Raw genomic sequence first — 16392 nt, forward strand, 5'->3', positions numbered from 1 at the left:
CCGGGCTTCAAGAGCTCTCGAAATATCTCGGTGAAGAACCCACGATTAATTTAATCTTGCGTCGATCTCGCTCCATGCGCCATTTCAAAAGTTACGTTCCATTTGAATTTTCTGCCTCCATTCTTTGCACCGACATAATGAGAGAGTCTGGATTTTGTAGTCTTTGTTTACATTTCTGGTTCATTTAGTTTTTGAAATGTATTACGTAAGCTTGGTGTAAATTAAAGTGTATGCTGAATGGGGACTGGATTTAGAGATTTTTAATCATAAGTTATATGACTGAATGTAGGTAGGGTAACAATAATGTACGTACATACTAACTTCTGATTAATAAAAAGATAGGACAAATAACAAGAGTACTAGAAGTAGAACATGGAACAAAGAAAGACCAGGTGTTAATGATAATGACTAGGTTTACATAATAGATAGAAATCTCGAGAAAGTAGAATACGATTTGATTGAAGTATTAAGCAAACAATTCAAAGTTAATTGTCCAATATTAACTTAGGTACCGCAAGAAGATACATGAAGATAATAAAGTAAACGAGCCCTTCGATTCAACGTTAGAGCGAATTTGAGTTTAAGAACAGCCATTATTGTCAAATTCCTTCCAATTGTTCCTCGCGGTTTACTCCACAGTCTTCTATACTGTTTGTTTTTGTTTAATTTACTGATTACAACACAGTTCAGTGGATTTGGATTGAAATCGAAAATTGTTTTGGATTTGTTTGGTTAGATCTTTCTGTACTGTTTCCATGAATTACCGTAGGTCGTTGTTTATTCGTCTTCTTTGTCTCATTCGATTGTATCGATTAGATTTAAGTACCTGGTAGTATCGATTACTGCTGCTTCTATTTATAATTTGTTTTCTAGGGAAGCTATATTTCTGAGTAGTCGATTGTAATTTGCTCAACACAAATTTCGTGGAATCACCTATAACTTTATCAAAAAAAAAAAAAAAAAAAATGCTCATTATCTACATAATTACCCTTTGTTTCTACTTTGTTATTTTTTTCGCAACCCACATCAAGTTCTCCGAAATTGAATTATCTTTTGCCTTTAACATACGTATCCACCTTTTGGCTGTTCCATTCGATTCTTATAATGCCCTTACTGGAACTTTCTATAACTGCTAGTTACCGCTGTTCGAGACCGTTAACGTGATTTATTTCCACCAGGACTGGGCGTTACACATTAGATTTGCAACGTCAGCCGATGCGGGGTACTACGAGTGTCAAGTTCCCACGCACCCTCCTACCAGTATTTTCTTCAAGCTAGTTCTTGTTGGTAAGTGTTGTATCAGCTTTTATTTTACTTGTTACATTTAGTTTAGAAACTTCTTTATCTTTATTTTTTGCTTCTGTATCAGATTATAAGTAGACATTATAAGTAGACTTTGATAAATGTAGGGATGTTTACTTCAACTAACATTAGTAATTCTTTTTTTTTGTGTTTGTTTATAGGTTGAAGTAAAACATATATTCTTAATGATTTTACTAAAGATTTATGTACTCACAAGTTGTTCATTTTTTTGCTGTGGTTTGTTCACGCCGCAATAAATATTTAAATGAGGATTTACTACTAAATGATTCAATTTCCGATCCAGATGCTCATTTAAAACTGAAAATGTCGTTAGCTTTAAATTGATTACACTGATTTATTTTAAAACCTTTGTTAAAATTATCATTATAAATTCATTGATCTGCTTTTCAATTTGCGGAGCTTTTACAACAGAATTAATTCCTGCGGTTTTGTTTTATTGTTCGGTGTTTCCATTATTTTGTGTACTGTTGTCTTATTATTTATTTATGAAAAGTGGCACTGGTTGTTGAACGTTGTACCAATTTCTGTTAGTGATTGCTAATTAGCTCCAAGGCCTTTTCTGATGGTTGTTTCAGCAGCCATATTAAATTTGTTTATTAGGTAAATATTAACTGAATAGATAACCAAAGAACAATATTGACTCAACGTTGTCGATATTAAATAATGTACTTATTTTAAGAGTTTTGCATACTTAGATTGAATAGATTAAAGACATATCGTGGATTTTGAGTGCCATGTTTCATATTTCACGTTTCATATTTCCAGTATCGATACTATCATAATTGTAATTACTAACTTTATCTTTTTTTATAGAAATCAATATGAATATGCATAATCTGCTTTCTTAAGTTCTACAACTTCTTCCAAATTCACAAAATTTTAATTTTTTATTTAGCCACGAGATGCAGTGTTTTATTTCCATATTTTACGTAAGAAGCTTGTAGCATATTTGTTCATTTTTCTGCCGCAAAAAGTGCTGGGACTACAAAACTAGGTTAAGACCGTCGCCATATTAAGAGTGCTATGTTTATAATGACTCATGTGCCTTCACCCTTTTCATTGTTGTGTCGTAACTTGCAATGCGATTATGACAATGAGCTTAGGTACATATGATATTGTTTAAGGATTTGTTTTGGTGTGAATTTTTTTTTATTTGAGATTAGAATATTTCAGAGGTTATGTATAGAGAAAACTGAATGATATGAATACATTATACAGATAAATGTATCAATAAAAGGAAAAATATAGAATAACATTTGGAAAAAGTTAACGTATCTAAACAATGAATGAGTTTCAATTATTGATTCATCATCTTTAATCACATAACATTGTAGTAACCATTTCCACCGACACCTGTTTACAGAGAAGAAGCAGGTTTATTTACTAACGCAAGATAGAAACCCAAACGTTATCTACACCCATTACCACTTCTGACTGTTCAAAAGATATTCTATCGATCCATTTAAACGAACACAAACTTTTTCCAACAGCGGCCTACGCGGAGATAGTGGGAGAGTCAGAGAAGATTATCCACGAAGGATCGATGCTGAGGCTCGTCTGTGTGGTCAAGAGGTCCACGGAGCCGCCATCTTACGTCTTCTGGTACTTCGAGAACAGAATGATCAACTATGATTTAAGTGAGTATTCGATATTTGCTAATCGTTGGTAGTCATTACATGTAGTCAGAAGCGGATAGGAAAAAGTCTGACAGCTGGGTAAATAATTGGGTTGAGGAGATCAAATACGCTGGTACTCAGCTTTATCAAGCTAGACTAGAGGCTGATAGAAGCTGACTTCAATATATCAAGAAAAAGGCTAGGCAGGTGTGATGATTTTGATCATTTATCAATCCACTGCTTTACACTGGTGAACATACAAAAATTAAAAATATTTGCATAAGTTTAAGGCGTCGTCCTAATTGGCAGCGATCGCAGCAGTGAGATAGTGAGATCTCACGATCTCACTATCTCACTTGCGAGGTTCAAATAGGACACTCTGATGAAATCTGTATGTTTGAACTCATCGAACGAAGAGAACGCATCGTGTCATCGTACAATCGCTGTTAATTAGGACGACGTCTTAGATGAAAAACGCATCGCGCCATCGCACGATCGCTCCCAATTAGGACGACGCCTAATACGATTTCGCAGCTCAAAGTGTACCCCTCGAATTTAGTTCCATGTCAAAATTTTAACGAATTTGAATTTAATGGGTACCTATGATATGTATTTTATACAAAAATAATAATAATGTACATTTTAAAGCCAGCTTTAAAATATTTTGATGTAATTGCCTTACATCTTCAATTCAATATTCTTCAATTATTCACATCTGTTACCTCCTTTGACTGTATTAAATAATAAAAATATTCTTCATCTAGTATTTAAAAACATCAAAGAACTACTGATTTATATTCAAAATATCATCATCAAATAATTTCCTCAATTATCAAAATTTTTTACTACTCAAAAACTCAACAAAATTTTATTCCCCTACAAAATCAGAAAAGTCGTTCTAACCAAAAAAAAAAAAAAAAACAGTACAAGAAAAAAACTCGGTACGTATGCAGTATGCACTCAATTAAAACTTACCATATTTCCATCTGCAACTATAATAAACAAGCGAATACGAATAAAAAGTTAACCCGTTCCTTTTTAAGTGGAATTGTAATTAGTGCTATTTCTACTTCGAGTTTCTGAACGAGTTTCGCATAGGTTCTGCTTAAAACGAAACACTTATTGAGATGGTTTTCAACTGTACTGTAGTAAGTAAAGAGGATTATTCGCAGTACTGGTTATTACAGTTTAAACTGGTTAAAACAGTAAATAGGTCATAATTTACAAAGCGGTTTTGAGTTAGAATCTCGCACACACGACTAAACAGTTGGCCCAATGGTTGTTTTTTTTTTTTTTTAAGAAAATCGTATCAATCATTCGAATCAATCAAAGACTTTAGCCTGTCTGATACTGGCCAAATACTTGATCGTTGTTATAAGCGTACTAATATTCATTTCTATACTGATTTACGAGTCCGAACTGACTGTCGGCCGACTAACAATCGACAGTTTGTAGTTTAAAAATATGTGTTTGTATTGCATGTGTCCAATTTGGAAATTGTCTAAACAGCTAGAGCCGGAACTTTGATAAATCCTCCAAAAGCTTTTAAATAAACCTTAAACAATTTTATATCAAAAATTCCCAATAAACCAAGAACCGAAAACGAAGAATTAATTAAAATAAAATAACTGGAACCCACAAAATATCTGACAAAACTACTTTTTACAATCGGTCGCGGCCATTTTGGAGAACTCTTTACAAAGCTATAAGCTGAGGTAATCCCAGAGGTCCCGTACTTCGTTAGTAGTCAGGTGGGTACTGCTAAAGAAATGTACAAAAGGATAATAGTACCTACCTTATTTCCCAAGCGATGCAGGGAAGTAGAAATAGATTTATTGTAGGGTATCTTATTCGTTTTAATGCCTTAGTGATAGCGTTGGAGAATGAATTTGGGCTGTGTTAATAGTTGGAGAAAAGGCTGTAATTGTTGAGATATTGTTATGTCGACATTAAATGACTATTGAAACTAAGAAAGAAGAACATCTTAAAGCAATAAGATATTTAACAAATGACACCGCGCTCCGCCGCGGTGGGCGGTGAGACAGATCTAATGTTGTTCTTACACAAACATCGGCCCGACCGCGCGGAGAATCGATTTGAAATCATTTGTGTAAGTTCGTGTGCGAATTATCTAAGTTTACTCATGTTAATTCATTGTACATAATCTCGAATTAAAATGGTTGTTTGATTATAAATACAGCATTGAAACTAATAATTGAAGCTAACCTGAGAAGTATTGTAATTACGGTTAAGTTGGACAGTCTTATTAACTGTGTAAATGAATACAAAGATTCAAACAAACGTAACCCTTACAAAAAGTAACGCAAAACAAAACCAGTTGACAACAAAAAGGTTTTGCTTGCACACAACTATTTCAATAGCAAATACATAAAAACCTCGGACTACTTTTATAAAGCCCAGAGTAATATCCAACATCCGTTGTCGCGGAGGCTTTTTCTCGAGAACTTCTAGAGAATTCCACCGAATGGTAAACAAAAGGATTGTGAAGTGCTGACCTAATTTGCGAGGAGATCTCGAAGTGGACGCAAGAGCACGCAGTTGTCTTATTTCAATCTCGAGAGTGGAGGCTGGAGAAATAAATAATTTATGATACAGATTTGATTATTGGCTGGTTTGCCATTGGGCATAAAAGTTATGGTTGTGGGAGCTATACTGTGGTAAGAAATGAACTGCCTCGTTGGTCTGGCGGTGGACGGCTGTGCAGGAGGACTCGGGTTCGATTCCCGGGTCGGGTTGTTGTCGCGGGAAATGGTGGACTTTAGAGGATAGCCTCGGACGCCATTATTATTAAAAAGGAATAGAAGAAATGAAATGTAGTCCATACTAAAAAAAATATGTATATACCTATATGATTTTTAAAATATTTTTATGGTTAGAAAGACAAACAGCACGATCTAAAATACCAGAGTGACCTAAATGTCCACTGTTTTATTTATAAAGCTTTTATTTTACTCTTTTCCAGTATGGATTATAACGTTATATTCCACGCAAAAAATACTGAAGGATATGAATAAAAAATTGCTCACATAATATACTTACACAGCATGTACCTACTGGAATAACATAAAAGAAGAAAAAGAAGGCCCGTATTTCGAATCTCAAAGTCAGACAAAGTCAAGGACATAAACTAGTGACAATACAAATATTGATCTTTACCGAAAACAGCTAAAACTCGGTCATAACTTGTAAACAAACGACAATGAATGTTTGTACAGATAATATCAAAACACATATTTTTTATTCAGAAATATTGAAGAAGTTGTTCTTTCTATTATAATATTGTTTACTTAGAGTACCCAGCTGCAAACTGCAGACTAAAAAGTCGGCCGACGGTTGACATGATGGTTGGCAAAATGTATTTTTTAAAGAAAATATAAAAACTATTCTATTAAACCTATCTATTTATACAGCTTAAAAAAATAATAATTACAAAATCGTATCAAAAATTCCTTCTCATCTCTGCCCATCGGGAGTGTACCCAAGAGGCTGACAGCATTTTCACGTTGGGTGGCGATGCTTAATTTTTTTTCTTGACCAAAGTAAAAAAAGACCAAGAAAATATTGATTCCAATCAAAGTGTTCAGTCGATATACCGGCTAAATACCTGATCATTGCAATGTGCGTACTACCATTCATCTTCATACTGATTTATGAGCCCAAAAAAAAACTATCGGCCGACTAAAAGTTTGCAGTGTGTGATATTCTTAAGGAAAATGTTTATTTAGTACCCTACAACCTTGGGCAGCTTCTTGTTTACCGATCACGACAAATATGAAGTTAATTGATTTATGGTTGTTCGTGGATGATTTGCGCAATATGTATGAGGGATAGATATCTCTATAAAGGGGTTTTGGGAATTTGGTATAGACTGGGGAATCAAAACAATTTCGTTTGCATTTTTGACCCAACCCGCATTGAGCATTGAGCAATGTGGTGATTAACGCTCAATCCTTCTCCGTGTGAGAGGAGGCCTGTGCCCAGCAGTGGGATGATAAAAAAGCTGTAACTGCATTTTTAACATCATTAGAAGAGTAATTATGAGAATGGTACTGAAATTGTTTCTAATTATATTAAGTAGTTGGTTTATTCCGCTTATTACATCATATTAGTTAGAAGTATGACGACTAAACCATCACCATTAACACAAAAACGACCACATAGTGGTATGCTTATTATTGATGACTTAATATTCTAACGGCAACATAACTTATCAATTAGGTATACTATTACGTATATTACCTGTCTACGTATAGGAGCACCGTGCTGCTCCCCTCATCGCTGCCACTGTGGTGAGGCTGTCACCAGCCTCGGACACCACGGCCTGTCGTGCAGCCGTAGTGCGGGCCGTATTGCGCGGCATGCAAACATCAATGACATTATACGTCGAGCTCTTGTTGCCGTCGGGGTACCAGCTGTATTAGAACCAAACGGCTTGGCACGCGACGACGGTAAGAGACCAGACGGCATGTCGTTATTCCCTTGGAAGATGGGTAGGCCTTTAGTATGGGACGCAACCTGTGTCGATACTCTTGCGCCATCACACCTTCCAAGTTCTGCGTGCTGTGCTGCTGCTGCCGCTGCGGCTGCGGAGAACCTCAAGCGGCGGAAATATAGTGGCCTTGTCGGAAACTATATTTTCACACCGTTTGGGGTTGAAACCCTCGGGTCGTGGGGTCCGAATGCCCACATTCTATTTAAAGATCTCTCTAGGCGGCTGGTTGACGCTTCTCGTGACCAGAAGGCTGGCTATTACCTTTTTTTTTTTTTTTTTTTTTTTTGTTGTCGCTGGGTTAAAAATGCTATTACGCATCCCCTTCCCGTCGGGGGACGGGAGAGGGGTATGTGGGACTCCCCGGTAAAGACGTTCCCGGTATACCCACTAAAAAGGCCCAGCGGCACTCCGACCTCGCCTGAGTGGAGGGGGTCTGGGAATCCATGGCATCCAGTCCCCCACCGGCGATTGCCCGCCTTACGGCAGGCCCCTCATGCCTCCCCCCAGTGGGGAGGGGGTCCCTATGATGGCCGGAGCACAAGGGGCGGTCCTTGTGGTGCAGGCGGTGGCACCCCCGTGCCTGTCGCCCGCTGATCACCCCCCGGGGCGGATGGGGACGGACGTTGTGTTCGCCGTCTTCCACCCCTTCTTCGTCTGCTGGCATCCAACGTCCGGCGACCGAACGTTGCTGAGGCAAGGTCCTCGGCCCAGTGCCCAGTTATTACCTCCCTCGCTTCCTCCCGAACTTCTTCCCGTTCTATTGGGTCCGGGTGCCGGTCTAGAGCCCTCTGTGCCGCCTTCCAGTCGTACACTCTGGCGAGCACCCAAGCCTCGAGCTCCCATGGAGGGGTTCCCGCCAGAACGCACGCCGCCGCAAAGCTCACTGTACGGTACGCCCTCGCCACCCGCTGCGCAATGACCCTCTGTGGCCTTCGGATGGCAGCGGCGTTTCTCCGTCTGCACAGTGAGTCTGCCCAGATTGGGGCCCCGTACAAGGCCATACTCTTGAGTATGCCGGCGTATAGACGACGGCATTGGTCGCCGGGCCTCCCGATGTTCGGGAGGAGCCATGAGAGGGCGCCCGCGGTCTTCATTAAGCGCGTCGACAACCCGCTGAAGTGGGCGCTGAAGTGCCACCTGCTGTCGAGGACTATGCCCAGATATTTCATCTGGGGCTGCACCCCAATGCGGACTCCCTCCACATGGATATGAGCGTCGGGCGGTTGGTGTTGCCGAGGCCCGTGGAAAAACACGGCTTCGGTCTTTTGCAGCGCCACCGTCAGCCCTAAGCGGGAGATTCTGTCCACCACTAGTGAACCGCCCGCCGAGGCCAAGCTGGCCGCCTCTGCAAAATTTCTCCCCCGGGCAGTCAGAAGGGTGTCGTCTGCATAGCAGATGACAGACGTGCCACGGGGGAGGTTTTCCCGCAAGAGCCAGTCGAATCCGATGTTCCACAGGAGTGGCCCCAGAACAGAGCCCTGTGGGACACCGGACTCGACGCCGTAACGTCGGAGCTGTCCCGTCTTGTCCACAAGGAGGACAGTGCGGTCCCTCAGGTAGTCCGCCAAAAGTCCCCGCAAATACGGAGGCACCCCATGGAAGCGGAGGGCCTCCAGTATGGTAGAGTGGGGAATAGAGTTGAAGGCGTTGGCTATGTCGAATGACACAGCCAACAGTCCATCCCCCGCATCCATCGCCTCCTTCACCTGATCCTTGAGTCGAGATAGTGCATCAACTGTCGAACGCTCAGCTCGAAAACCGAACTGGGCGTCCGCTAGATCTGGGCCGATTGTACTCAGGTGCCTGTTGATTCGGGCGGCGAGGACCCTCTCGAACATTTTACCGACTTCATCCAGTAAAACGATGGGTCGGTATGCCGATGGGGAGTCCGCCGGCCGCCCTTCCTTACGAAGAAGGCACAATTGGCCCTCCTTCCATGGCTTCGGGAACCTCTCAGACGTGAGGCACGCACTGAAGAGGTCCCGAAGCCTTTCTCCCATCTGGGAGGTGGCGATGGCCATCACCTTTGCGGGGACGCCGTCTGGACCTGGGGCCGTCTTTTTCCCCCTGAGGCAGAAAGCTGCCCTTTCTATCTCGTTCTCCGTAACCAGCGGGACCTCCTCGGCCGACGACAGAGCCGCACCCCGCGGGGCGCTCATCACTGGTGGGGTGAAGTTGTCCCTGCCCGGAAACAGGGACTGGACCACCCCATCCAGCAAAGACGGCTCGAGGGTTTCGGCAACGGGGGGACCGTACGGGCGCAGTTTGTTGCATGCAGCCTTGTACGGCCTCCCAAAGGGGTCAATGTCCAAACCTTCAAACATTTCCGCCCTCGCGCGATCCTGGGCTGTGCCCATTCGCGCCGTCAGTGTCGACTTAGCCTCTATGTAGGCTGCATAGAGGCGGTCTTCGTTGTCAAGGTCGCGAAGGCGCCGCCGCCGGCTTCTCGTGTAGGCCCGCCTGGCTGCCACACAGGCGGCCCGTAGATCCCCCAATTCCTCTGACCACCAATAAACGGCACGTCTAGGTTCCGGACGATGAGACCGAGGCATGTTACCTGGGACAAAGAATCAGCATGGCGATCCAACGAGGTAATGCTGCCAGCCTCTTGGGCACGCTCCCAGTTGACAGCGATGGGGATGAATTTTTTGACGCTTTTTACTTGTTTGTTTTACTAGGATAGTTTTTGATATTTATTGTAAACATGTATTGTAAATATCTATGTAAATAAATAAAGGAGTTTTCAATTACGTATATTATTGATGACATTACAATTATCTCTGTCCAACCTTTTAAGATCTATATTGTGGTCGGATTTCGGCCTAGTCCAAGTCCCAAGTCGGTTGAGTACAGGATTTTACAAAGGACTGCCAATCTAAACTTCTCAACCCAGTTGACCCAATTCTTACGGTGGGAACACCATTTAACTTAAACGAAAACCGAACCATTTTCAGTTGTCAAATCATCAATTTGACCAATGGGCGGCAAATATTCGGTTGGTTATAGTTTAGTAGTAGTGGTGCAACTCACCCTTAGTGTTATGACTGACTTAACATTTAATTTCTTCTACACAGATGGCGTAAGTGTCCACAATGGGCGTCAAACCAGTGAGCTGGTGATTGGCAAAGCAGAACCCCGTCACGCTGGTAACTACACTTGCGTGCCTGCAAATGCTAAAGCTGCTTCGGTGACTGTTCATGTTGTACAAAGTAAGTATATTATAATATTAACATCGTATTCCTATGTTTTATCACCTATAGAACAAAAGCCAGTAACCTGCTCCTAAAAAAGGTATAAACAAACACAATGTGCAAATGTTTGTTTTTAATAAAATAAAATAACCACGCCTACTCAACGTACAAATGAAGATTAAAGTAAAACTGATAACATTTTGATTAAAAATGGACTGGCTGGATAAACTATAGAGTATTTTTAAACAAAAATAAACGATGAACTACATAAAACATTCGAATTGAAAAGCCAGCATTCATCGGATCATTTTATTGACATTGACAATACAAATAAAATAACACGAGCGCACATAAACTAAGCAAACACGAAACCTGAGTTCTATGATACGAGAATAACAGATAATAACAACATTAAACGTATATATTTGTTTTCATTCCTTACCGAACAAGCAGCAAACAAAACATTACTTGTATTAACATGGATTGTAGAGGTACATTATTTTAAAGGTACAGGTTCACACGTTTCTAAGAAACTCAATCTGGGCACACAAAGAGTTCCACAAAAGCATTGAGCAGGGAAACCTATCAATGGACGTCGTTTGAGCAACGTAAGCTTTTAAACGAGCAAGCTAAACCTAACCCACAAATAGATTGAATAATATACCTAACACTAGGTATAGAAGATTGTGTAATACCCAAAGTATAGACATTATAGCTCCTATTCAATTTTCCGCCTGTGCAGTAAGCGGAGATGGGATCTTTGTAAATAGACATTAGCGTAACAGATTTAAAGATTATAGTCCTTTATAAGATGAGGAGACACGAAAAAATCTATTTGATTTTGTCGTAAGTAGCGTAGATACTGAATTTTAATTTCGTTTTCGTTGGTTATTCGATGTCTTTAGTCAAGGAACAGATTAAAATTATAGAAAAATAAGGAAAATAATCTTTGATCTTTGAACTGTTTTAGAGAACAGGAAAAATCTTATGTTAAATTGTAAAGCCGTTTCGTAATTAAATTATTTTAGAACGTGTAAAGTACATTGACGTACAAGGAAAGTTCTCTAAAAAACATTTTACGAAATATTAGTTCCAATTTTCGAAAGATTCTATTTTAGAATTTGGAATATTTGCAAAATTAAATTTTCATTTAGCCAAAAATATCTTTAAAAACATAACTTGGACCACCAGGAATTTTATTCAATAACCCAAATAGCGAATATCCTAAAGTTGATTAAATACTTGGCATAAATTCATTTTGTGAAGAGAATTTTGTTTTTGCTACAATGCCTTTACAAGATTTAGGAGACGTTGCTACAAAAGCTAATGAATATAATGTAATAGACAAACAAAGGTAAAATGACATTTCGAGACAGAATACAGTCACAGAAACAAAGTCCTTTTCCTTAATTAGATTTGGTGGAAGGCCTTAATTCTTTAAGAGCCTCGTAAAAACGTGAAAAATTAGCCAAGTTTAATGTACACCCAATTCTTCTGCGGATAAATTAGGCACTTAATAATTACAAAGTTTTTGTTGTTTACTCTGTCAGGATAATTGCTTTATTGTCATTTGTTTTGTTCTTCAAGCTGTTAAGTTACTTGAGGCGTGTAAAGACACTTTGAATAAAGATTAGAATGTAATTAGTTTGCGGCGTAGACAACTAAATAACCTAAGAAGAGAATTGTGAGTAGATGACTACTATTCTCATGAGAAAATAAAGCAGTATGATAAATGAAAGATACCTGCAATAATTTCTAGGTCAAATAGAAACAGAAAGATCTTTACTCAATCCAAACTCCCCGCTTAAATTAAAATCATATTAATTTTTATTTCGACTCTGAAGCTAAAATTTATTCAATGATTCTATAAAGTAAATCAATAATCTCCCCTTTTGAAGTGAGCAAATTGAAATTCGGCTGGTAGATAAAGATGGAACGTGACTGATAGATTCTAGATAAGTTTTAAAAGGAGAAGCTATAGTTATGAAATAGGATTCTGATATTGAACTGTGTTCGAAAGATGAAGACTTTTAAGCCATAAAGTCGAATGAAGTTGTGAGTTTAAAAGACTTAGAAGAAGTGCTTTCCGTGTTACGTTCGAGAGCTGAGAATAGTGATAATACATCGGATAGATTTTCTTTTGAATTGTTAGATGAAGTTTTATTTATTGAATCTAAGTTTCTTGGTGTTTAATCCTTTATATTAAAGCGCCGTTCCTCAAACAATTTTAATTTTGATAACTCCTCAGCGTGTTTTGCCGTCCCTTACTACTTTTTGAATTTGATCAAAATCAACAACCTTATCAAGAGGACTTACATTGTCTCCCTTTCCATCATTATCGAAAAATTCATTGTTAAGTTGTTTTTTAGTGTTATTATTTCCTTTGTCAACAGGTGAAACTCCAGCAGCGATGCAACATGGTAATAACTCATCAGGGGCCTCTTCCCAAACTCATCTAATCGTACATTTACTGGTAGTACTGTTTGCTCTAAGAATGCTCTCCGTACAAAATCATCAGGAGTTTGGATAACGTCACTTGTATTAAAAGTAGTATGTATTGTATAATTGTAACTAATTTTCTGTGTATAAACAATACTCTCTGATGTTAATTGTTTTCAGCTGTAGGTATTTCAATATTGTCAAGTCTGAGAAGTCCTAAATTGCTAGGGTTTTTAATTAAGGACTTGGGTTGGTTAAAAATATAAGCATTATTTTTTTTAAATTGACAATTTGTTCTACGAGATAACAAATGAAAATAATGATTTTAATAATTTGAAGTAAAAACTTCTCTTAACAATTTTCTTAAACCGTTCAATATAGTTTAAGTATTTGTTTTGAAGCCCACCATATGCAAATGTTTAGCCAATTCGTAGAATCTGATACCGTTGTACCTATAGCTATATATAATGAATTGGCAATATGCCATACCGTATCAACATTTTAACAAATTCTGAAATTGAGGTTATTCAAAATGCGATAACTGATAGCACTTAAGTTATTTGGAACTTTTATCATTAATTTTTGATATGAAGTTATGCGCCGGTTTATCCCAAAGTTACTATTTATAAGTATATAAGGTATTTGAATGAAGCACTTTTTTATAGTAAGTTGTTTTATAAGCTCAAGTACACACATTTTAGAATTGTATTTGCCTTAATTTGCCCCAAAATGTAATTCAAAACAGCAAAACTGTTCAAGCAAGTCCATACAGATAAAAAACTTGGGCTAAGACTAGTCTACAAATACATAAATGAATACGTCTTTTGATTCACGAAGAATTGACGAACATAAAAGTAAGTATCTCCATTACAAGTCGAATATTAATATCAGTAACGTTAATAATACGTAAAAGGAAATACCAGGACCACAGCGGGAGACGAAAGTCTAAGAGAACAAACACACTACAAACTTTTAGTCGGCCGATAGTTTGTTTGGGCTCTTAAGTATGGAGATGATTGGTAGTACGCACATTACAAAGATCACGTATTTAACCGGTACCGGACCGACTGAAGACATTCATCATCATCATCATCATCATCTCAGCCATAGGACGTCCACTGCTGAACATAGGCCTCCCCCTTAGATCTCCACAGATACCGATATCTGAAGACATTGATTGGAAGATTTTCGTTAAATAAAATTACTTCTGTCGGGACAACTGTCGGCCGACTGTTTAGTTAGCAGTTTGTGGGTACTCTTATTGAAGCGAAAAGCAATACTTTTATGAGATTTTTTCTTCTCACGAGTCAGACGAACTAAGTTATTATATTCTTTTGTAATTTCTTGTGTGTTTACTTGTATGAGAGATGACTGAAGCTTTTCATATCTGTTATGATGGCTGTTACTGTATTGTGAATAAAACATATGGTTTATATGTCAATAGGATGTGCTTTGTGACGTTATCTTCCTAAAAATGCGAAGAATAGAGCAAAACTGTTTTTCTAAGGTTTTCACTCTGAGATGAGAATATGGGATGAGTAATTGAGCAAATTGAAAGAAGTTGGTGTCATATCGGCCTAGTGCCATATTTTGCTGAACATAATCGACTTTTCTACCAAAAAATCCCATGCTGAGATATCATTTTAAAATCATTGGGAAATATAATTTTGTCAACACTTAATCCATCGTTAAAGATGGGTCAAATTCTAGACTTATTTTTACTTTTAAGTTATTGGTTTAGAAGTTTTTACTCCTGATGCAATATGAATATAAACGGTACTTTCTAGTAAGTACATTATTGTACTTACAACGAATACGTATTCATTATTAATACAGTAGAAACTGTCCGACTATTATGATGACGTTTACAGCCCTCTCCGAACATATTTGAGAAGGAAATAGCACGTTTACTGCACTCAATTTATTATGTTGCTTTGTGTAATAATATATGTGTCTCTTTTATAAAGAAAATATATATCAGCTGTTTTTCGCTTTTTCACCCATGTCTCTGGAGTAATAGTTTCCAGAAACAGCTAAAAAGTAGCCTATGTCCTTCCTCAGTCTCAAGTCGAGAACTGTATCATTTATTATACAAGTATTTCAAAAAATGATGTTTTCATATGTGTAACAAATAAAATAATGACAATAGATTTTAACGAAAAGTACAAATATTGCTTTGGTTAAACCGTAATTATATTTGTACACTTTATTACAAATGATATCCATTTATTAATTCACAATAACAAATATTATCATGACATTACATTTTATTAGCTTAATGATATCGGTAACATTGGCTTTTAAAGTAATTATATTATATTTATATTATTATGTACCAACAAAATTTTATGTATTTTGTAATCACTGCTAATAACCACTATGTATAATAATTTCATATTGTTCCAAATATTTCATACCTACAGCTGAAAAATACGTTAAAAAATTATCAAGGTTGATAAATAAAAATTAATAAAAAAGTATACCAATTGAGTACAATAATGTTAAATGTAAATAAAAATAATGTGAAATATATTCTTACGTATGTAAGTAAGTGATGTATAAGAAACTGTAATTATCTGTCATTTGAAATTAAGAATAAATAACGATTTTGAATTTAACGTGCCAAGTTTGATTGTTTTATTTCTGTTGTTTTGTCCCCGAAAACAAACTGTTGAATGTTTTAAGAAAGAAAAAGGCATCAGGATGGATCTAAGGTTGCTGAGGTAAGATGTCTTAAAAGGAGGTATTGTATCTGATTGGTAAATACATTTTATTTATGTAGCAAATGAGCTTTTCTCCGCGGTTTTTCCGCGTCTCATGTCAAAGTTAAATGTTTTTATTTCAAACTAGCTTCCGCCAGTGGCTTCGCCCGCGTGGTGTGTTGATAAAAAGTAGCCTATGAGTTAATCCATTGTATCACCTATCTACATACCAAATTTCAATCAAATCGGTCCAACCGTTTTCACGTGATTGAATAACAAAGATACATCCATACATTCTCACAAACTTTCACATTTATAATATACTAGCTTCCGCCAGCGGCTTCGCCCGCATGGTGTGTTGAGAAAAAGAAGCCTATGTGTTAATCCAGGGTATCACCTATCTACATACCAAATTTCAATCAAATCGGTCCAGCCTAGGGCATGCAATACCAGTTTACCGGTTTCGGTTTTACCGGTAAAACCGCCCATTTTCGCGATTTTTAATTTACCGGTAAAAATAATATGTAACCGGTAATTTACCGGTTTTTACGTTTTTGTGATAATATATAGCAATTGTTCATTTAACGTCAAATCTTCATTATGTAGCC

At 38.0% G+C, this 16392-nt stretch overlaps 1 protein-coding gene across 1 annotated transcript in view; it reads left to right on the top strand.

Moving 5' to 3' along the window:
• Window positions 1-15708, top strand: part of LOC124642391 — a 114891-nt gene extending 99183 nt beyond the window's left edge. Inside the window, exons 5-8 of the mRNA XM_047180798.1 lie at window positions 1179-1287; window positions 2814-2960; window positions 10527-10661; window positions 13037-15708. Of these exons, the coding sequence (XP_047036754.1) occupies window positions 1179-1287; window positions 2814-2960; window positions 10527-10661; window positions 13037-13173 (528 nt within the window). The 3' untranslated portion in view covers window positions 13174-15708. The remainder of the gene's footprint in view (window positions 1-1178; window positions 1288-2813; window positions 2961-10526; window positions 10662-13036) is intronic.
• The last annotated feature ends 684 nt before the right edge of the window (window positions 15709-16392 follow it).

The sequence above is a fragment of the Helicoverpa zea genome, chromosome 24 (assembly GCF_022581195.2).
Source record: "Helicoverpa zea isolate HzStark_Cry1AcR chromosome 24, ilHelZeax1.1, whole genome shotgun sequence".
In the NCBI taxonomy this organism is placed as follows: Eukaryota; Metazoa; Arthropoda; class Insecta; order Lepidoptera; family Noctuidae; genus Helicoverpa; species Helicoverpa zea.